General features: G+C 48.8%; 2 protein-coding genes and 3 non-coding genes across 8 annotated transcripts; all 5 read left to right on the top strand.

Annotated features, from left to right (window-relative positions):
• The first annotated feature begins 2568 nt into the window (after window positions 1-2568).
• Window positions 2569-17127, top strand: PABPC4 (poly(A) binding protein cytoplasmic 4). Of its 4 annotated transcripts, none has more exons than XM_074850835.1 (16): window positions 2569-2690; window positions 3392-3672; window positions 9602-9795; window positions 10118-10233; window positions 10710-10849; window positions 11101-11195; window positions 11804-11941; window positions 12534-12629; window positions 13125-13397; window positions 13665-13752; window positions 13926-14045; window positions 14610-14737; window positions 15379-15472; window positions 15590-15720; window positions 15809-15868; window positions 16777-17127. In XM_074850835.1, the coding sequence occupies exons 2-16, from the start codon at window positions 3480-3482 to the stop codon at window positions 16876-16878; spliced, it is 1968 nt and encodes a 655-aa protein (XP_074706936.1). In that variant the 5' UTR covers window positions 2569-2690; window positions 3392-3479; the 3' UTR covers window positions 16879-17127. The 4 variants fall into 4 exon arrangements, with proteins under 4 accessions (XP_074706936.1, XP_074706935.1, XP_074706934.1 ...); XM_074850834.1 differs by having other exon boundaries at window positions 2586-2934; XM_074850833.1 differs by having other exon boundaries at window positions 2586-3672.
• On the top strand, window positions 12250-12382 carry LOC141915664 (small nucleolar RNA SNORA55). Its single transcript, XR_012620999.1, has one exon. It is a non-coding gene; the product is annotated as a small nucleolar RNA SNORA55 (small nucleolar RNA).
• Window positions 12898-13027, top strand: LOC141915663 (small nucleolar RNA SNORA55). The gene has a single exon (XR_012620998.1). It is a non-coding gene; the product is annotated as a small nucleolar RNA SNORA55 (small nucleolar RNA).
• Window positions 14180-14312, top strand: LOC141915662 (small nucleolar RNA SNORA55). The gene has a single exon (XR_012620997.1). It is a non-coding gene; the product is annotated as a small nucleolar RNA SNORA55 (small nucleolar RNA).
• A 748-nt stretch (window positions 17128-17875) lies between the features above and the next one.
• On the top strand, window positions 17876-21580 carry PPIE (peptidylprolyl isomerase E). The gene is made up of 10 exons (XM_074850810.1): window positions 17876-17955; window positions 18029-18127; window positions 18272-18315; window positions 18942-18968; window positions 19166-19247; window positions 19803-19903; window positions 20029-20152; window positions 20237-20422; window positions 21023-21165; window positions 21243-21580. Exons 1-10 carry the CDS (start codon window positions 17925-17927, stop codon window positions 21309-21311), a joined length of 906 nt encoding a protein of 301 aa, XP_074706911.1. The 5' UTR covers window positions 17876-17924; the 3' UTR covers window positions 21312-21580.
• Window positions 21581-22979: the final 1399 nt, after the last annotated feature.

The following is a 22979-nucleotide window of genomic DNA, read 5'->3' as shown; positions in this document are numbered from 1 at the left end:
AAGCCTTCACCTGTTACTTGGAGGGGACAAGGCCACTTCCAGGCTGCGGGAGATCTGCTGCGCAGCAGGTGCTCTAGCAGTGAGCGAGTCCTGCTCTCCCAAATTCCCCTGCATGGAAAACGTTGCTTATCTCAGTTCTGCTATGGCATGCCCTGAGTGAAACTCTCTCCCTCCTGCGATGCTGCGTTTTTCTGCTCCTGGTGCAATCCCGGCCTGCCCTCTGCTGGTAAAATCCCAAAGCTAAGGAGGAGAAATCCTAAACCAGGGTCAGCATTTGGTTGAAAACTTGCCATCCGTGTTGAAAAATGTTTTATGATGACGACCAGCGACTGAGACACACGGTAGGAAAGCGGCTTGGGAGGCCTCTGGGTGATGATCCTCACAGCAGTGCCATCGATGGGGATGGACTGGTGAAGATGAAGACATCAAAAGGTGTAACCTTTCTCCAGGCACTGCTGGAGGTCTTGAGAGGGTGAACTGGGAGGAACTTGGGCATCGTTGGTCACCAGGAGCAGCTGCACTCGTGTGTTGAGGGTACCAAGAGTAGTGGGGTCCCTGGGGCAGTTTTGGGCCCGTCAGTTTGTGTTGGGAGTGAAAAGAACCGAGGAGGACACAGGACTGTAGTTGTCTGCATGGTGTCCCCTGGGAGGGGATGCAAATGTCAATAAATATGTTTCAAATAAAAGCCATTCTCAGCGTAGCCACAGCGGCTGCTTGCAGCCAAAGGGCGTTTTATGTGGAAACGTATTCTTCCAGCTCTGCTGTGTTTTGACTTTAGCTGTCAGAGCGGGAGCCGCTCCGAACTCCTTCCACAGCGAGACTCTTGTCTCTTGGGTGGTTTCCCAGATGAGGAGATGCCGGGCTGTGGAGGACTGAGCTGTGCAACAGTGGCAGGCGCCAGGCGTGATCCCACCAGTATGTACCAGCGCTGCCTCCCAGCACGGCCAGCTGCTGGGAGGAAGACGATGAGCTCAGGAGGAGGATGATTTGTGTCTTTAGAAAATAACCTGGACTGAAAATACTGCAAAATATTACAATTTACTTTGCTAATTGTTACCTTTTATTCTGTTTCTCTTCATTATTCCACTGTAATGAAGGGATAGGTATCATATTCCATTTTTATGACAACATCGTATCCTCTTTTAAAGCAAATTAAAGGCACTGTAATGTAGAATCGAAAAGTCACAGCAGACCAGCTACTAGCCTCTGTAGGCTATCTTGGTCCCCCTTAACAGGACATCCATGGTGCCTGACGGTCACTGATGAGTCACTGAGTCCTGTGCTGCTGTGTCCTCACGCTCTGCTGAAGATGCTGGAAATGGGTCTCCCTGGAGCTGAATCTCGTGAGCATGAAGCTGTGGGACAGTGGAGGGGGGTGAATCCCTCTCTTGTTCCAGCGGCTTTCTTCTGCATTCAGAGTTGTTCAACCCTCACCCTGGGAAGAGGGACTGACAGCTTGCTTCCACAGAGAGATGTCGAGGACCCTTGGTCCCGCTCCAGGGTGGCCCATGATGTGAGCTGGCGCAGCGCCGGGGCTGCCGCAGGAACTCGCACTTATTTGAGGAAAAATTATGCTCTGAAGAGGAGGAGGCTGTGGGAACGGCTCCAGCTACGACTGCTCCTCATCTCACCATCAGCGACACCTCCAAAACTGTAGCTTGGAGCAGCAAGAAAAATTATCCCAGAGGAATTATTCGCTCTCCTGCTGCATTCCTCTGCTCGTTCTGCTCCTTGCCTCCGTCCCAGCCCCACGGCCCCGCTCTCTCCAGGAGGCTCCCCTGGGTCCCTCCTGTTTCCTGGTGGGACTGAGCTGCCCCGTGAAACACTGGCATGCAGAGAATGGGGATGGGATGAAAAAAAAACCCAAAATCCCCCCCATTTCTGGGGGGTCTTGCTGTGGGTGTGTGTCCCTGCCAGCTGCCCCCAGAGGATTGTTTCGCCCCTAATCTGGTCCACCATCCCCACACAGGGACAAGACTTTGGCGTTGCTCGAGCCACCGTGGGATCTGTACGTGGACTGAGCCGTGAGACTGCACAGCTGTCCCCCAAACGCCACCCAGGTGCCATTTTTTGTGGCAACCACATAGATTTGAAGGGTTAGGAAGCTGTTGTGCTTATTTATTGAGTTGGTTGCTGGCTTGGGGGAGGTGGACATCCCTGAGGGGTGAGCGGTAGATGTTGTTGGCCAGCCTGAGGAAACCAGGTGTTGCTGAGGAGCAGCGAGGGGCCGGGGTCTGAAGGGGAGCGCCTGGCAGCGTGGCACTAGTCCCTCCTGGTGCAGGTGAGGGGCCAGAACCACCCGGGCGGATTTGGGATTTCTGGTGCTGGGAGCGTTTTGGAAAGAAATGGAGGCCCAGCTTGTCCTGGGGCACGCGAGGAGGCCGGAGCCAGAGCAATCCTGAGGGGCCGCCATGTCCCCGATGAGGGTCGTTGACCGGCGACCCCAAAATGGCGGGCGGGGGCGCGCGGGTTGGCCCCGCCCCGCCTCGGGCCGGGCGGGCGGTACCGGTCCTCCCCCCCGCTGGGGTCGCTGCAGCGGGCGGCGAAGGCGCGTCGGGCGGCGGGGGTCGCTCCCCGCCGGGCCTCGCCGCCTCCTCTCCGCGGCACGGCGGCCCGCTCACGCCGCCGCGGCGGCTATAAAGGGGCGCCCGCCGCCCGCCGCCGCCTCTCCGCTCGCCGGGCCGCAGCGCGTGAGTCGGTGTCGGGCCCAGCGCCGCCCCGGGCCGGGACCGCAGGGCAGGGAGGGCACGGGGAAGCGCGGGGGCGCCGGGCGAGCGCGGCTCCGGCCCGTTGCCTCCGGTCAGCCCGGCCGCCCTCTGGGCGCTCAACCGCCGCCGCCGCGTGTTTTTATTGCCGCGCTAGAGCCGGATCTATTTTAGATATATATATAAAAAAATATAAACCTAGCAGAGAAGATCTAATTTTAACAGAAAGGTTCGTACAAATATATATTACAGAGAGGGTTATTTTTTCTAATTTTTGTTTTTTACCTCAAAAAGTCAAACGGCCTTTGCTCTGGCGAATTGGGGCTAAATTAGACTCTTAAAGCAAAATACGGGACGTGGTTTTAGGGAGATCGAGGAGGGTTTTGCCCCAGAGCTGAGGGAGAAACGCTCAGGAGCTAGCATATAAATTTTGGCTTCATATCTGAGCCCCGCTGTCCTGGAGGCTTAACTTTTTTTTTTTTTTTTCCTGATTTCCAGGCCTCTCCTCCCCCCTCAGCTGCCCTCTGTCCCGGGGCCTGGCGTGACGGAGCAGCCGTCCCCCGGTCCCCCCCCACTGTGCCCTCCCTCCGGTCACCGGCCTCCTGACAGCCCCCCCCCCCCCCCCAACTGTTTCTGGAGGCCCCCGCTTAGTGAGGCTTTTAAATAAGATTTTGAGTTTCTCCCAGGTTTAAATATTTACGAAAAGCTTGACTTAAAGAAACCCCAAGAAGAAACCCCTCTTAGATCCTGGTGGGAGCGCGTGCTGGGTGGAAGATGAACACGGCTGCCAGCAGCTACCCGATGGCATCGCTGTACGTGGGTGACCTGCACCCCGATGTCACCGAGGCCATGCTCTACGAGAAGTTCAGCCCTGCTGGGCCCGTTCTCTCCATTCGGGTCTGCAGGGATATGATCACCCGCCGGTCCCTCGGGTATGCCTATGTCAACTTCCAGCAGCCAGCCGATGGTAAGTGACATAAACAGCCACATCTGTGCTTTTTTTCTTCACTTTTACTCACTTCTTTCTGCTAATTCACACTGCTGTGAGCGTGCACTGCCATGTAGCTGCCTATGAAGTGTTAGTTGCAGGGTAAGTAATCACTTGTTAGTGATTGTGAAGCTGGAATGTTTTTTACAACTTGGTGTCCCCACAAATACTCTGCAAATGCACATCTTGGTACCATCTCTGATAGACCTATTTCTCTCTTACTGATAATAAACTTTGGAGACTTGGGTTTGTTCCTCACGTAAGAGAATAATCTCTACTGTGTTCTCTTTTGTTCTTGTGTAGGTTTGGGCTATTTGTGGGGGTCTTTGTGCAGTCCCAGCAGAAAAGAGTTGTCAGCTCTGGTTGAATGCTCAGTTTGACTGGCTGAGCCTCTGGCTGCTCACTCAGCCCAGTATTTGGGGGATCTGGTGGACTGCAGGTTGCGGTGTTTGTGTAAGCAGCTGGATGGGTCTCCCAGTCTGGGAAGTGGTATTCTTGTGTCATTGGGAAAGAAGATGTTTTGTCTTGTTCAATGTATGAGAAACCAGGCTGTCTCACATGCAGAAGCCTTGTTGATTTGCTCTTGCCAGACTCTTTTTCATGCTTCGGTTTGGTTCCTGCTCAAGTAGGTCTTTCAGAGCTGAAGCAGAAGTAGCATGTGAAAGATGGGACAGAAAAGGTCATTTTGGAACATGCCTTTTCTGGAAGAAAAATGGGTCAGCGTTTTCTGCCCTAGTTTTCAGAGCCTTTGCTTGTCGACTGGTGCAAGTTTATTGTTCTGTGCTGTGATTTAGCAGTATCTATATGCGATAGAGACATCCAAAGGACAGATGAGGGAACTTTTCCCTTAAATTCATAATCAGTTCGTAACAGCACAGGCTGCAGCAGGGAGTAAACTTTCCATTAGCCTGTAGTAGGTTGTCCTGCTTTATGTTTTTAGAGACAGCAGAGTGGTTTGTTTGTTGCACAGGATAATGTATCGACTTCGGATCAAAGTATTTGTTGTGTAGAAAACAAAAACGTTATTACAAAATTGTATTTCCGCAAGCCATCAGAGCCTGTGAGATTGAGCTCTTGGCTGAAATGTTTGGATTTTACTATCTGTTGTGACTGTGTGCCATCCTAGCTTCCCTACTCTCCCAGGTCAGAATGCCTTCTGCATGTCCTTTCCCCGGGATGTGGACTGATCTGATTGAGCACTTCTGATCCCTTCTCTTGCTAGGCTGATAAAAAGCTGGCTTGCACCCCAGTGAATAATTTCACATTCATGGAACTCTCAGAAGTGCTTTTTATGCAGGTTAAGTAACATATTTGTGTGTTTTAAGACTTCTCAATGAGAAGGAAGGAACCTGAGAGCCTGTATATGTGGTCCTCTCCGTCTTATAAAACCACCTTGGTATGTTCATGTGCTGTACAAGGCTTACCTGCCTTTGTCTAGGCTATCATCTCATTTTGCAGGATAAGAGAAATAAAAGCAAGCAGCAGAGATAAAGCCAAGAAGGAGTTCGGATTGGATAGATGCTGGGGAGGTGGGGTGCAAAAGACTGTAAAGTTCTCTTAAAGTAAAGACCTGTATAATGTGTGTAGTTCTGATCTTAAAAGGCAGGAGTGGCTAGTCACATGTGCTTGCTTTAGCAGAAAAGTTCTGCTCTTGTTACAAAGATATGGCCTTCCAATATTTCAAGGTAATCTTTTATGGTGATAAGTAGTCAGAAATTTAGAGGGAGGTTGCATCATTCTGGGTTCCTGGTGAGGCAGCAGACATTTTAGGAAGTCCCAGTACTTCAAGTGATACTTTGCCAAAGTAAGTGGTGTCTTGTTACTGGTAGGTCTCAGAAGGTCAAGTGATTTAAACCTAATCATTGAGTTAATATCAGGAAGGAGAAATATTCAGGCTTGGTCATGAAGAGATCTGTTCCGATATGCTCCTCATTTCTTCTGTCTGGCAAACTGCAGCACGTGTTACTTTGCATAAGTGAAAAACAGCTGCTGTACTAAATGTAATGCAGCGGAACATAAACAGATAATTTTGGAGAGGTGAGCCCACTGGTGGTGTGTTGTCATCTCTCTGGAGCAAAGACCTGAATATGAAGAATATAATTCTTATTGTCAAATGCAGAGATTTGGCTTTTGTTTTCAAGGTAGCAGTACTCAGTACTGCCTGCACGAGGGCTTTCTGAGAGAAGGAGGGATCAGTATTTTCTTCCAGGGATGCATAATCAGAAGTGCATTTGGACTTCATCTTACTAAATCTGTGAAACGATGGGGAGTGTTCTGTAGCACTGCAGGGGTCTGTTTTGATGTATGGGCGATAGTAGATGCTACAAAATACCACTTAAAGTAATCAGGAAGCTTTGTGCTCTGAAAACTGTTACGGAAGTCTTGTGGACGCGTTATTAGTATGCTTGAAGTGGCAGTAGGTGTTAAAGAAGTTGATATATGATAGTTTACATTTCCCTGGCACCTTTTGTGGAAGGGTCGAGTGCTTTGTAAATCTAAAGAAAACGATGTTTTAACTTTTTTGTGTGGTAAATAGGACTGTGTGACTATGGCTAGAGAAAGTCCATAGAGCAAGTCAACAGATCTCATCTCCATTATGTGGGGCCACCGGGAGCTCACGCTGTCACATCCTGAATGTGCTCTGCACTTCCAGAGTTCCCAAATTGGTTCAAAGCTTGCTTTTTTTCTTTACATTTTTGTTAGCTAACGGGGTGATGCTTGACCCTCAAAGGGGCTGCTTTCTGGATGTGCATTGTCTAATGTAGTCTGCTGCAGAGGGGTTATTTTTAGTGAAAATAAGCTTTGCTGTTTTCGACTGCACTTCTTTGGCGTAGTAACCAGTGAATGCTGAATACTGAATCTGTCATACTGTGATAGGCAGATTAAGGAAATGCTTCAAAGTTCTGACTAGTTCAGGCTCAGCTGTGGTCGTTAATATTTATTCTTTTTGACTGTGAAGAAAGGAAAGAAAACAAACTCATTTCATTTGAAAGAAAAGCTGACTTCTTTTTTCATATGTTCCTCATGTAATTTAATTTCGTTCCAGGGTTTCATAACACTGACAACAGTCACGACATGACAACTTGGATAATGAAGTAGAGAAACTTTAAAATGGCTATAGAGATAAGCTGTTCTGGAAGTACAGAGAAAATAACATTTCCCAAGCCAAGAAGGAACCCAGAGCTGGGATTAGATAAGTGTCTATGAAGAAGCAAGGTGTAGAAGAGTATAGATAGACTTTCTGTCTCTTTCTTAAATAAGACCTGTGTAACATAAATGCAGGTGTGAAGTTAAAAGGGAAGAGTAGTTACTTACATATGCTTCATTGCTAGCAGCATTTTGCTTCTAACCTCAGCGATCAAGGGATTTAAACCTGTTCTGTATGCAACCTCTCTTTAAAAAATAAGTGGTTAAATTTGTGCTATGTGCTTTTGTTGTGAGGTCTTTTTTGCTTAGCTTTTTTAGTAAGCAAGAGCCCAGAAGTTTGCAGAGCAGCCATCTTTAGAGAATACAACTCCTTATGCAGAGTTTCTCATGGGTGAATCTTGGGGTGTGTGTGGTTATCAGTCTTTATGCTGCTCAACCACAGTTGCTAATTCCAGCATTGTGTTTGCTCTGCATCAGGGAGCCTGTAAGGGACATTAATTACTACGAGGCCTGAGGCAAACTGCAAGGAGTGTTCATATGCTTTCCCTATCTAGGAGGCTACGGAAGAGGAGTGAAAAGGAAGCCTGAAAGGGGTTGAGAGTGTGCATAATGTATATGAGTTGCAGTTGAGTCTGCTGGAAGGATGACAGGAACCAGTGGGAGAGAAACAGATACAGGAACTGAAATGGCTGAGCTTTGTGGCTTAAATAGAAGAAAATGAGAAGGTGTTTGCTCAGATTAAGGACACGAATCAGATGTGCTTAGTCTGAGTCATTCACATAACTCGTGCTGATCCTGTACAGGTTTTCTTAGGTCCTGGTGTAATACGATTGCATTTCCACCTGTGGGTATGGCAGACCTTCCTCAGGTCAGGGAATCCTTCTAGGGCTTTCTTACACCACTGCTCACAAGAAGTGTCTGAGTGAATTTCAAGCAGAGTATAATAATAGAGTGGAATACTAGCGAGTTACTGAAAGAGCAGTGCAATAGTATCTGCTTAAGTATATGCTGAGGAGGCTTGAAAGAACTGGGGGTCAGTTCATAACTAGTCTCTATCGGTAGCTGCTGCAGAGTGTTTCGCAGTTCCCTCTGCTTGCATGCCACTGCTTCATCTGCTTGTCACCTTTCAGCAGGAGCCCTGTTTCTGCTGCAGATGGTATATACAACTAGTTTGTGTCCTTGCCAACACATACTTCTGGAGGACCTTTCCCTGCTATAAATAAACACTGCCAAATTTGACAAGCCTGGACCAAGTCGTCTGCCGAAGTGCCTACTAGGAATGGACTGCAGGAAGAACCTGGGTTGCATTGATTCAGAGTAGCAGCTGAGGAATCATTTTAGCATGGCAGTTAATTGCATGTAACACCTTTGACTAAACAGAGCTAGTAGAGTCCTAGCAAGCATAACTTTCCTCCCTTAAGTCATTTTCTTTTTTTGCAAGCCCGGCTACTTCAGGAATGACATCCAGCAGTTTGTTTCCCAGCTGGGTGTATGTGTGAAGGACTGGGGAAAATAGCAATGGCACCACTTCAATTTAAAAAGCAACAACAACAAAAACATTTCAAAGCAAGTGAAAAATTCTGAGAAACTTCCATGCAGTAGTTGACACTGACTTTGGGGGTAGGGAGTTCAGGAGACTTTTGTAGGCAATGTCCCCTTGGAGTTCCTTAGAGGTAGTTCTGTGAAATGCTGAGTAGTTACTCTGGCTACACTAGCAGAGTCACGTGAAAGGAGGTGTTCAAATTGGCATTTTCTTTGAATTTGCTGCTCCTGAAATCTAATCAAGTATCACTGATTGGAGTTGGCCTGGAAGAACTGAGCCAAACAAATTTGGAAAACTTGGGTTCTGCCCTGTTAATATTCCTTGGTTTTAATGCATGTCTATCCCTCTCTTTCCCTGCTTCATGCTGGGAATTAACAGTCTTTCTTTTTCTCTGCTCACTCCATGCTGGGAGTGTTTTCTGGCACAGAAGAGTCCCAAGCATCTCAATTTTATGAACAAGATCCTAATGTGTGTACGTAATGATCCTTTTAATATATCAGTAGGTAGCAGAAATAGAATCATGGAGGGGGGTTTCAGTGTAGGTTAGAATGACAGTGCTGGGGTTTTAGAGTTTAGATAACACTTCCCTGTTAATCAAATCGGGTGTATGGACTTTTTTCCAGAGTTTTGTCCACTCTTGCTGTCATCTTTAGATTGAGCAACTTGGGAATAATTTTTTAGCCACAAGTTACAGAGGATGACTCATGTCTTCTTCCCAGCCAGCCACGTGCTCGTGCACATTTTTCCTGACCTGATAGGGAGATGATCCTTTTCTCTTAATAGAAATGAGTATGGGTAGATGTGAGCTTCATGAAAAGCAAACAAGCCAGTCACTTTTACTTCCCTTTTTTCCCCAGGGTTTCCTGTATTTCCTTTCCTTCTTTGGGTGGAACAATTTACCTTTATAATAATTAAGAATATAACTAACAAACCCCAGGCATTTTGACATTCATTTTGCTCTGGCTGTTAAAACATTACTATAATACAAATCTAAAATAGGCTGTTAAACCTATGATATACTTAAAAATGTCTAGTGACTGTGCTGCAAACACCTCCCTTGAACCATTAAGTTAAAAAGTCATTGGGATTGGTTGCCTGTGGTATTACCCCAAATGTCTCCGTGAGCTGAGTAAAATTCAGAGAAAGCAATCACCCACATGATGGAAACCTTTATATTTTTAACAAACCACAGAAATCTGTTCTTGACTTCTCTTGCAGCTGAGCGTGCTCTAGATACCATGAATTTTGATGTGATCAAAGGAAAACCCATTCGCATCATGTGGTCTCAGAGGGACCCCTCCTTGAGGAAGTCAGGGGTTGGGAATGTCTTCATTAAGAACCTGGACAAATCCATTGATAACAAGGCACTTTATGACACATTCTCAGCGTTTGGGAATATTTTGTCTTGCAAGGTGAGATGTGGTTGCTTTGTCCAATTCTGTTATAGCGGTGACATGATCAGACACGTCCAGCGTAGGAAGCGAAAGGGGACACCTTTCACCAAGCAAGGAGTGGAGTCTCTGAAAGGCAGAGTAGAGTTGACCAAAAGGTCAGGGATTGCTGAAGTTACATCAGATTTGGTCATGAAGTGCGCAAGTCTGAACACGGATAATGTTTTCCTAGTGTTGAACCTTGGCAGTAACCCATTTTTGTGTGCTGGCCTTGTGTCTGAGCGTGACAGAGGAGAAAACGTGTCCAGAGAGCTGACGTTTTGTTTTCCTTCCGCATATCTAGGTGGTGTGTGATGAGAATGGCTCTAAGGGCTACGCATTTGTGCACTTTGAGACCCAGGATGCTGCAGATAGAGCCATCGAGAAGATGAACGGCATGCTGCTAAACGACCGCAAAGTGTGAGTGTCACAGCCAGAAGCAGCAACGATCGCATGAACCGTGATGCATCTCGGTATTAACAGGGACACACAAGGCACTGGTTCTCCTGGCCCAAGCCTTGGCCTGCTGCCTCTCCACTACAGGGCTGGTGAGTGACCCTGCCCAAGCCATGGCCTGCTACCCCTCCATTACAGGCCTGGTGGGTTTCCCTAACCAAGCCTTGATTTGCTGTCTTTCCACCAGTGGGCTGGGGTGGGTGTCTGTGGCCAGTACTCTCTCCACTGCAGAGCTGGGTGGGTGTCCTTGGCCAACCATAGGACAGGTGATTTTTCTCGTTGGCCTGTGGCCTGTTTGTCCTTCTTTTCTGCTGTCACCCTTTCTTATCCCCATTCCCAGCTCCTTCTACACACTCATTTTTCGCCTTGCTGCAAGTCACACATTGTTTTTCCACTCCTGAAAACAAGCTGCTTATTGGGATTTTCATTCTTTCTTACAGATTTGTTGGGAGATTCAAGTCTCGTAAAGAGCGGGAGGCGGAGTTGGGAGCCAAGGCGAAGGAATTCACCAATGTTTATATTAAAAACTTTGGGGATGACATGGATGATGAAAGACTAAAGGAGCTCTTCAGCAAATATGGTAAATACAGAAATGTTTTTAATGAGGCTGTGAATTTCATGACCCTTGGTAGTTTAACAGTTTATCATGGTCACTTTGAGGCTAAGAAATAGAGAGGATTGAAGTGTGGGTAACAGTTGTGCCAGGTGCTGGACAGGAGGCAGAGGCTGCCCAGCAGATGAGAGAGAGAGAGAGGGCTGGGTCTATTACATGGAGTTTAGTAGTCTTGAAATAGTTTTATAATATTGTCTAAACCTGTCCCTTGGTAACAGGTAAAACTCTGAGTGTTAAAGTGATGACAGACCCCTCTGGAAAATCCAAAGGCTTTGGCTTTGTAAGCTTTGAAAAGCATGAAGATGCTAACAAGGTATGACTGATTTTTATGCTGCTTGGGCATCTTCAGAGAAGAAAAACTTACTTGGTTTATCATAGAAGCCTGTTACTAAAATGGGAGAGAACTCTGCCTCGGGCATAACCTCTTTTAGATGTGGGAACTTCGAAACCTTTTGCACCTTACTAGCTTGACATTCAAGGGTAACTTGGCATTTCTCCAGATTACTAGATCCACACAGAATGCAGTGGTGTAATCAGGAACGTTAATTGCTGAAGACTAGCAGTACAAGGCTTAAAGAGGAGGAAGGTGTCTAGGGTGAGAACATTGCTTAGAAACAGTTTTCTCTAAGCAGTATGCTTGTTAAAATTGGGCCTTAATTGCGAGAAGGGGTGGGGATAAATTCACAAGTTGCTGGACGAATGCTTACAGTGGGGTTGTCAGCATGGTCTCTCTTGATAACTTCAGCTTGTCTTTAATTAGCCTGTTGTTACAAGGAAGCAGGGTAAAGGTAATGTGGCAACGTTGGTTTATTGGCTAATAGACAGGTTTACAATGTGAGCTTTGGACAGTCCTGTTCTTAACAGGATCAGATGCTGTATTGCTTCAGCAGTTGATGGTTTCTTCTTGAACCCTCTGTCCAGGCAGTAGAAGAAATGAATGGAAAGGATATCAATGGGAAAATGGTGTTTGTAGGCCGAGCACAGAAGAAGGTCGAGCGCCAGGCAGAGCTGAAACGGAAGTTTGAACAGTTAAAACAAGAGAGGCTCAGCCGGTACCAGGTGAATAGTCTGTTCCTGTTCTGAATTTAAGTACTGTTTTGTCTCTTGGCAGACTTGAAAAGAATTGACAAAGTAGTCATTGTTCTATGAGAGATCCTGGGAGTTAAAATGTAAAGGCCACTCCATGGTATTTGGGAGCAACGGGGGCCTCGAGGCCTAGTCTTGACAATGAAAGTGTTTAGGAGGACATGAGAAGTCATGCAGTCTCCTTTACTTTCAAATGGACATACCTAGAAGGATGGAAAGAGACAGCATAACCCTGTACTGCTGTCTCTAATTTTCGGCAAAACTGGGTCATGTCAGAGATCGCATCTGTATCTTTCCCACTCCTTGCAATACAGTCCTGGACTGGGGACACATGATGCAACAGGAAGGCACAGGAAATCCAGACAAGCTCCCTTTCACCACAGTGGGAGTTGTCTCTACGCCTTTGCAACATTTATTGCCTTCAGCTTTGGGTGGTACGAAAGGAACATTATGCTAAATTAAGAGTTTTCAGATAAATTACAGCTCTGGCAGATGGGTGGTAACAGTCGATGTGCTCAAGATTTTCTTTAGAGTTATGAATGTCTGATTGTTCTCTCCCTTCTAGGGTGTTAACCTATACATTAAAAACCTAGATGACACTATAGATGATGAAAAACTGAGGAAGGAGTTCTCACCTTTCGGGTCAATAACAAGTGCCAAGGTATTGTGGGGTTTGGGGGTATTTGGATTTTAAGGCCTGAAGAAGGAACTGTTATCTGACTGAAGGGCAGTTCTTGCCTTCTCTGGTCACTGTGGTCCTGAGAAGATCTGGACTAGTAAATACAGATTTCTTTGTGTCGCGGTGGGATTTTACTGAGAACTTGCTTCATTCCTTCATCAAAGGAGGAGGCAGGAAGTGGCAGACATGCTTGTTTGAGGTGACTCCCAATAAGCATGAAATGGCATTTTCCTACATGCATTTAGAGGCTGCACCAAATCTTTCCCATTCCTTACTGTGCAGTGTGGGCCTGGGGACACATGGTGCTTACAGAACAGCAGAGTAAATCCAGACAGGTGGCTCATTCATCGGGTACCTGTCTCTACACCTCTGCAACAGTTATGTCCTTACCTGCCTGACATCTGACATTTAAAAAATACCGATTTTTAGGCTAAGTTCTTGTAATGGCACTCCACTAGCAATTGATCTTTACTGCAGGTGATGCTGGAAGATGGACGGAGCAAAGGGTTTGGCTTTGTCTGCTTTTCCTCTCCAGAGGAAGCTACAAAAGCTGTGACAGAGATGAATGGGCGAATTGTGGGCTCAAAGCCGTTGTATGTTGCACTTGCACAAAGGAAAGAAGAGCGAAAGGCCCATTTAACTAATCAGTACATGCAGCGCATCGCTGGGATGAGAGCCTTGCCTGCCAACACTATTATTAATCAGTTCCAGCCTGCTGCTGGGGGATATTTCATGCCTGCTGTGCCCCAGGTAAGCTGAGCTGGGGTGTTTTTTCAACCTGTCTTGGAGCTTTGATGGTTCAGCTGCAGCGATCTCGTTGAGCCTTTCTTATGCCTATAAGCAAATAATGCCTAACGAGGGCTGCAGTCAGTGGAGTGAATTCTGTGACTTCCCAGCTGCCTGTTCTCTTGATGTGAATTGAGTGTTGAGTCCTGGCAACAACTGCCAATGCATGTTGTAAACAATGTTCGTTATTCACTTGGATGTTGCCTCTGAGCTCGTCTGATCTTTCTTCAGGCTCAGAGCAGACCCACTTACTATGCACCCAATCAAATGACGCAGATGAGACCCAACCCACGCTGGCAGCAAGGAGGAAGACCTCAAGGTGAGCATGCTAGAGACAATATTTTGGTTGTGTGACCCTTTTGGCTGTACTTTCCAACAAGAACAATGCATGCTTTCCTTTCCGTGCACAACCCCAACCTGCTTCCTGTAGCTGACTGTCCTGACTTGCCAGTCGGTTCTGGTTTGAGGATTTCCCCTCATTTCTTCCGCTAGGCTTCCAGGGAATGCCAAATGCCATGCGCCAGTCTGGACCACGGCCAGCACTGCGCCATCTGGCCCCTGCCAGCAACGCCCCGGCCTCTCGTGGCCTCCCTGCTGCTGCCCAGCGAGTTGGTAAGGTGTCTGCCTCCCAGGCTCTTCCCCTTGTCTGTGAGGAAGGAGGATGCTATTGAGACTTGATTTCTGCTTCCAAAGATGGTTGTCAGATATGGAGAACCAAAAGCCACCTGGAGCAAGGGACAGAGGCAGCACCTGAATCTTTCCTGTTCCTCGCTGTGCAGTGCAGGTCTGGGGACAGTTGGTGCTACAGCACAGCAGTGGAAATCCAGATGGGTTGCTTTCTGCTGGTTTGGAACTCATCTCTACACCTCTGCAACATTTACCACTCAAAAAAAAAAAGTCTGTGTAGGTTATGGATATTGTTTTCAGAGTAGAGCATCCAAATTAATTGTATTCCAGTGAATAGCTAGAAAATATCTTAACCATGGATCCTATATTTTAGTTTTAGGGAGAATAGCCCTTTCCTAAAGTAGCTAGTTGCATTTTGGAGACCAGTTTCTAAAGAAGTACTAGACTCTGCAGGGCATAGTCTGAATTCAACAGTTAATATCAGACATCCCAATTTACTTGCTTGCATGTTGCTACAGGTGTCTGTAATTCTGTTCTCCTCTTTTGCAGGCGTTGGCACCGCAGCGCAGAATTTAGCTCCTCGTCCGCCTGTAGCTGCCCCTGCTCCCAGAGCGGTTCCTCCTTATAAATACGCCTCAAGTGTCCGCAGCCCACACCCAGCTGTACAGCCTTTGCAGGTAACACAGGGGTCTGGGCTGGGAAGTCCCTGCAGTTCCTGCAGTCCAACAGGTTTTACATGCAGCTAAAGTGTTTTACAGAAACTTCAGGCTACTTATGTAACCCAGACAGGCATCATAAGTTGGAATTGAAAAACCTGGCAGTTGTACCTTTGCCAGGAGCAACCTAGTTGATTTATGTCTTGTACTTGCAAGTCCTTTTTTACCCAGATTTGCTGGACGGGTATTTTTCTTGGCTCTTTGCTTTCCCATTTTGCAACCATTCATTCTCAACTCTTTGCCAGATCCTCACTAAGGTATCACTGAAGGCACCATTTGCTTCTCCCACAAACCTCTGCGTTGTAAAATAAGCAGGCATGGATGTTGCTTTTTCAATTGTGATATTTGTCTCACAACGTTTGATCCAGTTTTTGCAAGATATTTACAGTGCCCATGTGTGACATTATGGGGTTTGAGTTCAGGACTTGGAGGGAGCATGTTTTTGTGAACCGAGGGCACCTTACCTGCCCTTTTCTGAAACTGAAGTCTGATGCTGGCTTGACAAAGATTGTGTTTTAGAAGGAGAGAATATCTGACTGTATTGCTACTAGGCTGATTGCTTCAATACTTATTTCAGAACCCTCATGTCTACCCTTCTATAGGCACCTCAACCTGCAGTACACGTGCAGGGACAGGAACCGCTAACAGCCTCCATGCTGGCTGCTGCCCCTCCCCAGGAGCAGAAACAGATGCTGGGTGAGTGAAACTCCAGTTCTTACAGATTGTGTTTTACTTTGGAAATCCCCTCAGGTTTCAGGATGACTTTTTAATTGAAACTCGGCTGTCTGAACGGCTGTGTTTTTTTTTTTCCAGGAGAACGTTTGTTCCCTCTGATTCAAGCTATGCACCCCAGCCTTGCAGGGAAGATCACAGGAATGCTGCTAGAGATTGACAACTCGGAGCTGCTGCACATGCTGGAGTCTCCAGAGTCCCTCCGCTCGAAGGTGGACTGGCCTGTTCCTTTAGATGGGGTGGGCTGTGGGTGGCTTTGGCCCAGAGAGCAGCTCTCACTAGATAACTTGTCTCCTCAAGGTGGAGGAGGCTGTTGCCGTTTTGCAGGCTCACCAAGCCAAGAAGGAAGCTGCCCAGAAGGTGGGTGTGGTTGCTGCTACCTCTTAAACCAGGAAGACTGGTGAGTGTTTTGGACCCTAGCTTCAGTTAAAAGCTTCCAGGATCGGAGTGAATAAAGAGTGATTGTTAGTGAATGCAGCTGGTCTGGAGGCCTGTGTAGGCCTGGGTGCAGCACTTGTCTGATTTTAGTCCACTCCTTAACAAAACAAACAAAAAAACCCCCCTAATGTAGTTTCTCCCAACAGAATCCTTACTGTAGAAGCTTTAGAAATATTCTTCATAAATCTTATTTTAATTAAGCATCAGAAAGATGTTGCATAAGTCCCTGAAGTGTTCCTAGCGGTTGACATGTCAAGGAAGGAGTAATGTATTGAGATGAGTCTTGTGAAACTGCTAATCTGGGAAATAAAATGAGAGGCACCAGATGTTCTAGTGACTTTGAGGCTAAACTGGCTGTTAATGCCCATTCCATATCCTGACAATCATCTGCCTACAGTATGTATTAAAGTGCTGGTGACAGGAGTGTCACTTCACTGCATCGGTCTGTCCAAGCAAATGTGATCTCCTGTGTTTGGAGCTGGCTGTTGTTTAACTTCTGAATAAGATTTTTTGATTCTTCTGACTGCCTCTTCTCTCTTTTGATGATCCATTTTTCTGTGGGTTGTCTGGAGTTGACATCTTCAGTATTTGTGAAGCTGTTGTGGTCAGATGTCACAACTCAGAATGGTGAAGGGTTTTTCTATTTTCATCCATGTATTTCTGGCTTCTCTGCTAAAGAGTTTAACAGCTGTGGGTATTGTCCATTTCTGATGATCCGACAGCAGCTCCTCTACCTTGTGAATTAATTGGGAGCCCTTATGGTCTGTAACACTGCAAGGGTCACTAGCCTGGCGTGAGGTGTGCTGTAACTTGTCTTCCTCTTTCTCTAGGATGCAAAGAAGCCAAATAGCCCCTTCATAGACATCAGCTCAAGATGTTTGAAGATTCTTCACTGTCCTGCAGATCTCAATGCCACGCATCGTATCACATAGTTATATTGCATTTTGTAAATTAATCTTTAAGATCTTATTTAAAAAGCCAACTCTGAAGCTCTAGATTTCCAAAACCAGAATTGAGCTTGCAAGCTTTTCCTTTGTGGTCAGAACAGACCCACGTTTTTCTGTCTTCTAAGGAGGACATTAAGGATTTTAGGTTGAAAGTATTTTGTGGTTTTGGTTTTAACTGAACAATCCAGTTTGGAAAGTCTGGAAAGCATTTATCAATAAAGGAATAAACTTTCACTGTGTTTGTCATCTTTTTCTCTCAATTTGATAAGTAAACGGGATATAGCTTAGTAAAATTAAACTGATGGGCAGTTGTATGATTGGTAGATTAAAATTGTGATTTAATGGAGTTACTCTGCTTGTTAACTTTGGACAGTCACTGCTTTGAAGCTGCTGTGATAAAATTCTGCCACAGGCCCCGTATGCTGGCTCTGGTTAGTGTCTGAGTGGGTGCTGAATACAACTAAGCAGTGATCTAATAGAGGGTTTGGGAGGGGGTTTTCTGGTGAAGTGTAGAAGGGGTTTGAGTCCCTTTTTCCTTGTCTGCTGGAGAGCAGAAGCTTTGCTGTTCTCTATATTTCTACGTTTAATGGTTCTGTTATTTTATGCTCTGGAAGCGGCTGCGTTTTGGCAGGGGCCTTGACAATCGCTTTGTGAACTCTTCCGGATCATCCTCCGGGATCAGAACGGTTGTAGCATGCAGTAATTCTGAAAGAAAGAGCAGTTGCCCCGGAGACTGCGGATGCTTCTGCCGAAGGACCAACCTTGTTTCCCCCCGCGGCGCACAGGCCTGCTCCCTCGCGGAACCGAGCCCCGGGCTGCGCGGGGAGGAGCAGAAGGGGGTGTCTGGCTGTTAGCGCTGCTCCGCCTGTCCCCTCGCCCTGCGGGCGGGCTGTGCCCCTCAGACGAGCGGGAATCCCCCTCGGCCCCGCGGTGAGGGGCTGCCCGCTGCGCGGCGGCGCTGAGCCCGGCCGGGGCGGGGAGCGCGGGCGCAGCCGCCGCTGGTTCCGGGGCGGGCCGGGCCGCGAGGGAAGATGGCGGCCACCAAGCGGGTGCTGTACGTGGGTGAGTGCCGGGGCCCGGGCCCGCCCCGCGCGGCGCTGGGGGCCGCCGGCGCTGACCGCTGTCCGCCCCGCAGGCGGGCTGGCGGAGGAGGTGGACGAGAAGGTGCTGCACGCCGCCTTCATCCCCTTCGGCGACATCACCGACATCCAGATCCCGCTGGACTACGAGACGGGTGCGTGGCCGGGCCGCGGCGCCCCCGCTGTCCCCTCGGGGCGGGGCGGGACAAGGCGGGGGGACGCGGGACCCGACGGCTGCCGGGTCGCCGTGGGGCCGGTGTGTGTTTGCTGCCCGTGACCGCTCGCTTCTCCCTCTCCAGAAAAGCACCGGGGATTCGCCTTCATTGAGTTCGAGCTGGCAGAGGTGAGAACGGGGTAAATCCTTGGGCCCTCCTCTTCCTCCCCGGGCCTTGTCGGGCTGGATCCTCTTCCCGGTGGGGACGCTGCAGTTGATGGAAGCGGGCGGGGGGTCACCAGCCACAGCCTCGAATCTCTCTCCAGCAGCTGGAGCTACTGTTCCACCTTTCCCATTTTCCCATTTGCTTTTCTTACTTTCTTTTGGGCTGAAGCACGGCCACCGCCAGCCCACGCTGCTCCCCCGCTGCCCCTGGAGCTCAGCAGCGGTGGGGGGTTTCTTGGCGTCACGGGCAGCACAGGCTGTCATATATTTGCCATTTTATAATCTCTCCTGGGTTTCATACGCGAGATCTCTCCCCTTTTCCCAAATACTTTATGTAAGTGATAAAGCATCATACCTAAACCGGGTTTACTGGATCGGTTGTGGGAAGACAAACCCCAGACACTGGTTTGGATGTGGCTTTTGCAAGATCCATCAGTGCTTACCCCCCTGGAGTAGATGGGGTTTAGGAAAATTGCCCTTTGGCAATCTTTATTGCAACGAAATGCCGGGGCACGTGTACGCTAAGCCTCGCTTTTAAAGGCAGGGAGAGAAGAAACAGCAGTAATAATTTTCTTCTGCTTTTTTGGCAGGATGCAGCAGCAGCTATCGACAACATGGTACGGACCCCGTGTCCCCTCGCCCACGGAGACGTGTGGCTTTGCCGTCTTCCCGGTAGCACGGAGCGAGCCCCTGTGTGGCGTGGGCTGCACAGAGAAAGCAAGCTCTCTTTTCCTCTGACCTCTGCAGGAATTTGGGGGACACGGTGATTTTTTTTACCTTTTGGTGGGCTTTGTTTTGCTTTTCTCCTCTGCAGAATGAGTCTGAGCTCTTTGGCAGGACAATTCGTGTGAACTTGGCCAAACCAATGCGAATTAAAGAAGGATCATCCAGACCTGGTGAGTTGGTGCCCGGGAGGGGAGAACATCCCTGTGGATGTTCAGAGCTTCATGCATCAGCCTTTCTGCTTTCCCAGACCCCGAGGCTGCATCCTGCCTCCCATTTGCGGATCTTGAGGATCTGAGCAGCATCCTAATAACCAAAAATACTCCTCAAGTCCTTGGATGGAAACACTCTTGGCTGCACTTCTAATTGCCTTCCTGCCCTCTGACAGAGGACACGACACACACACGTGCCAGGCAAAATTACCCACACATCTGGCCACATCTGTAAAAGCAGATACCTGTAAAAGATGCCTGCATGGGGGTACTTGCAGGGATCAGGCCATGAGCTTGCCCTGCCCTCCTCTGGGAGGGAGAAGAGATTACTTTCTCCCTTCTTTCCCCACACTCTGTCTTTTGGGGTATGCTGCTGCCCGCTGAGTGCTCCCACATCTCGGGTGCAGTCTTGCTGCTGGTGCCGTGCCGTGCCCTGACCCGTGCGGCCGTGTGCGTGCTCACACGTGGCCCTTCGGTTTGGTTCCTGTGCTCTGACCCTCCCTTTTGCCATCACAGTCTGGTCGGATGATGACTGGCTGAAGAAGTTTTCAGGAAAGACTTTGGAGGAAAACACAGAGGAGGGAGGAGCAGAGGCCCCCAAACCAGAGGTGCAGGAGGTAGGAAAAACAACTAGAGCCATCTGTATCCTGCTGTCCCGAAGGCTGAGAGCATGGGGCCAGCTGTCTCTGGAGGCAGAGCAGAGGAATGCCATCTCAGCTTGCTTTTTTCTTTTCCTGCCCAGGGCGAGCCTCCTGCCAAGAAATCCCGGGTCAACCCTCAGGTTTACATGGACATCAAGATCGGAAACAAACCTGCGGGGCGGCTGCAGATCCTCCTGCGCTCAGACGTGGTGCCTATGACCGTAGGTGAGGAGAGCGTCAGCCTCCCTGGCGTGGTGGCTTCCAGCTGCGATGCAGCTCTCACGTCTCTCCCCCTTGCCCCCAAAACAGAGAATTTCCGCTGCCTCTGTACCCACGAGAAAGGCTTCGGCTTCAAAGGGAGCAGCTTCCACCGCATCATCCCCCAGTTCATGTGTCAGGCCGGCGACTTCACCAACCACAACGGCACCGGAGGCAAATCCATCTACGGGAAGAAGTTTGATGATGAAAACTTCATTCTCAAACACACGGGGCCAGGTAGAGCCACCTCCCCAGGCAGGGGCTGGAGAGCAAAGTGGTTCAATATCATTTAAGGGCCACACTTGGGCTGCTCTGATCTAGACCGTGTTGATAGCAGCAGCCCTGAATGATAGTCTACGTTGGCCAAACGCTTCTGCCGCGGTGTGATCTGCTGCGGTCAGACCGTCATGTATCACCAGCACTCAGCAAGCAGAAATGCAACGTTCACTCTCCATCCACTGTTAATTTCCAGTATTACGTGATGGAGAAAGTTTCAAAGCTGCTTTCCTGTTTGATTTTAAAGGAGGAATGTCGCAGTGTGACTGTGAAAAGCAGCAAAAAGCAAGCAGGTTTATCTCCGTACAAACAGCTTTTCTATTACTGCAACTAAAAATAGATGAGCAATCTCTACCCCTTTCCACCTTCCGTGCTTGGAAGTGTTTCTCTCTTGAGATAATTGGTTTCCAGTAGTTCCTGTGGAGTTTAATATTCAGAGACTTTCTGAGAACCAGCAGCGTTTTGCAGGGCATGGGAGTGGGTTTGGGTTGAAGCCACGGCTCACGTGCTGGAGCTCATCGCTCCTTCTCCAGCCATAACAACTGCACTTTTTGATCACAGGGCTGTTATCGATGGCAAACTCTGGCCCAAACACCAACGGCTCCCAGTTCTTCATCACGTGCGATAAAACAGACTGGCTGGACGGGAAGCACGTGGTGTTCGGGGAGGTGACGGAGGGCATGGACGTGGTGCGGCAGATCGAGGTAGGTGCCGGCACGGGGTGGCCTGGGCAGACCTGACCTCCTTCCTGCCTTTAATTCCTGCTGCTCGTTTCTCAAAGGCTCAGGGCACCAAAGACGGGAAACCGAAGCAGAAGGTGATTATCTCGGACTGCGGGGAGTGCCCGTGAGCTCGGCTCTTGGAGGGGGCTGGCTGGGGTGACTCTGGCCCCCCAGCAGTGTCCAGCTCCTGTGGCTTCTGTCGAAATCCCCCTGCAAAGCTTCATGTGAGTGTGCCTGTGGGCAGCGCTGCGGGGCCCCGACCCGCCCGAGGGTCGATGGAGGGTAGATCGCTTCTCTGCCTGCCCTGTCCTCTGCTGCCCTGAGTGGGGCAGGGCTGATTCTGCTGCTGTGTTCCAGAAAGTATGTTTGGTAAAAATAAAACCTAGTTTTAAAAATACTGAGGACCTACCCCTGGCTGTTGAATTCTCCCCATGTGAGGATGGTCTTTGCTTTTGAGCAAAGATGCTTTTTTTTTTTGTGCCTTTGCTCTCATCTTCTCCAACCTGGTGCCTCCAGGGGAAGTTACCTGTGCCAGAGCAAGAAGAGCAGAGCTGAATCTGTCATGTTTTTTTCCACAGGAGGATCTTGTGGAGGTGTTTTGAGCATGTCCCAGGCTCTGTAGTGTCCTTTCCCAGCAGCAGAGGGAGGCAGGTCCCTGGCTGGCGGCCGTTTGCTGGGAAGGCAGCCTGCTCCATCTCCATTGAGAGGGAGGGCGTTTACTGGGATGTGTAAGTGGGAGAACAAGGTCTGGACAAGAAGCACCAGGAAAAGAAGAAACCCTTTGGATGATAGAAGAAGAAAAAAAAAAAAAGATGAGGCTGTAGGAAGGGGTTTAATTTCCAAAATCTGGTTTGCAGAGCGGGAGAGCCGTGAACCTTTATAGTTCCCGTCAGTGGGTGGCTCTGGCCGTGCACCGGGAAGGTAACCGCAGCGTTGGAAAGTGATTGATTTGGGGTTTCCTAGGAAATGGTGTCACTGGGTACTTCTGGGAACGGGTGTTGGTGGGGAGGAAGGGACGTGTGGTTTTGAGCTCACGCAGGCGTTGGCAGGAGGGCTGGGGCTGCCCGGGCAGAGGGGAGGGTCAGGGGTGCGGGGCCGGGGTGTAGGGGATGTTTTTAAGAGCTTGTGCGATTGGGGATGTTCGGTTTTGCCAACCCAGCTGCTCACAGATCAGGGGTGTTTCTTTTCCATAACAGACACTGGGTTGCTTGTACTCACTTGCTGTTTTTCCACGCTGTTTGGGGGTCGTGCATTGCCCTACAACGGGGACAAGGTGAGATGTGGGCACTCAGACGTGATACCGGACAAACAGACAAACCAACCCAGCACTTGCCCTCCTCAGTCCCTTTTTGCTGTTTAAATCTCACATTTTTGAAGGCAGTCTGTGCAAACACCTTCAGCCACACCTGAACCAGGGAGAGCCCTCGCTCCAGGGGTAGCTGAGGGAAGCCCTGGGCTTTCTCTCTGCAGAAGGCACCACGTTGCACGGAGCTACGATTGCATCCTGAGCTGGATTTCATGTGAAATTAGTCAGCAGATAAAATCTTTCCAAAGAAGCGAGACCTTTTCTCAGGAAGCTGGGCATCGGCAGGGAGCAGATCTTTCTTATTTTGGTGGGTTTACTGGGATTTTTTCCTTTGCGTTCGGCTAAGCCAGGTTCGTTATTTGTTTAGTGACGCAAGGTTCCCCGGGTACCCGCGCTGAGCAGCAGGCCAGGCCGTTTCCTTTTAAAATCACAGCAAATAAGTAACTTAATTGTGCAAATAGCACAGGGAAGCTGCCTGGGGCCGGTGCGG

This window comes from Strix aluco, chromosome 26 (assembly GCF_031877795.1).
Source record: "Strix aluco isolate bStrAlu1 chromosome 26, bStrAlu1.hap1, whole genome shotgun sequence".
Classification (NCBI taxonomy): Eukaryota; Metazoa; Chordata; class Aves; order Strigiformes; family Strigidae; genus Strix; species Strix aluco.
The sequence above is the reverse complement of the archived record's forward strand: the minus strand, read 5'-3'. Positions and strand labels throughout refer to the sequence as shown.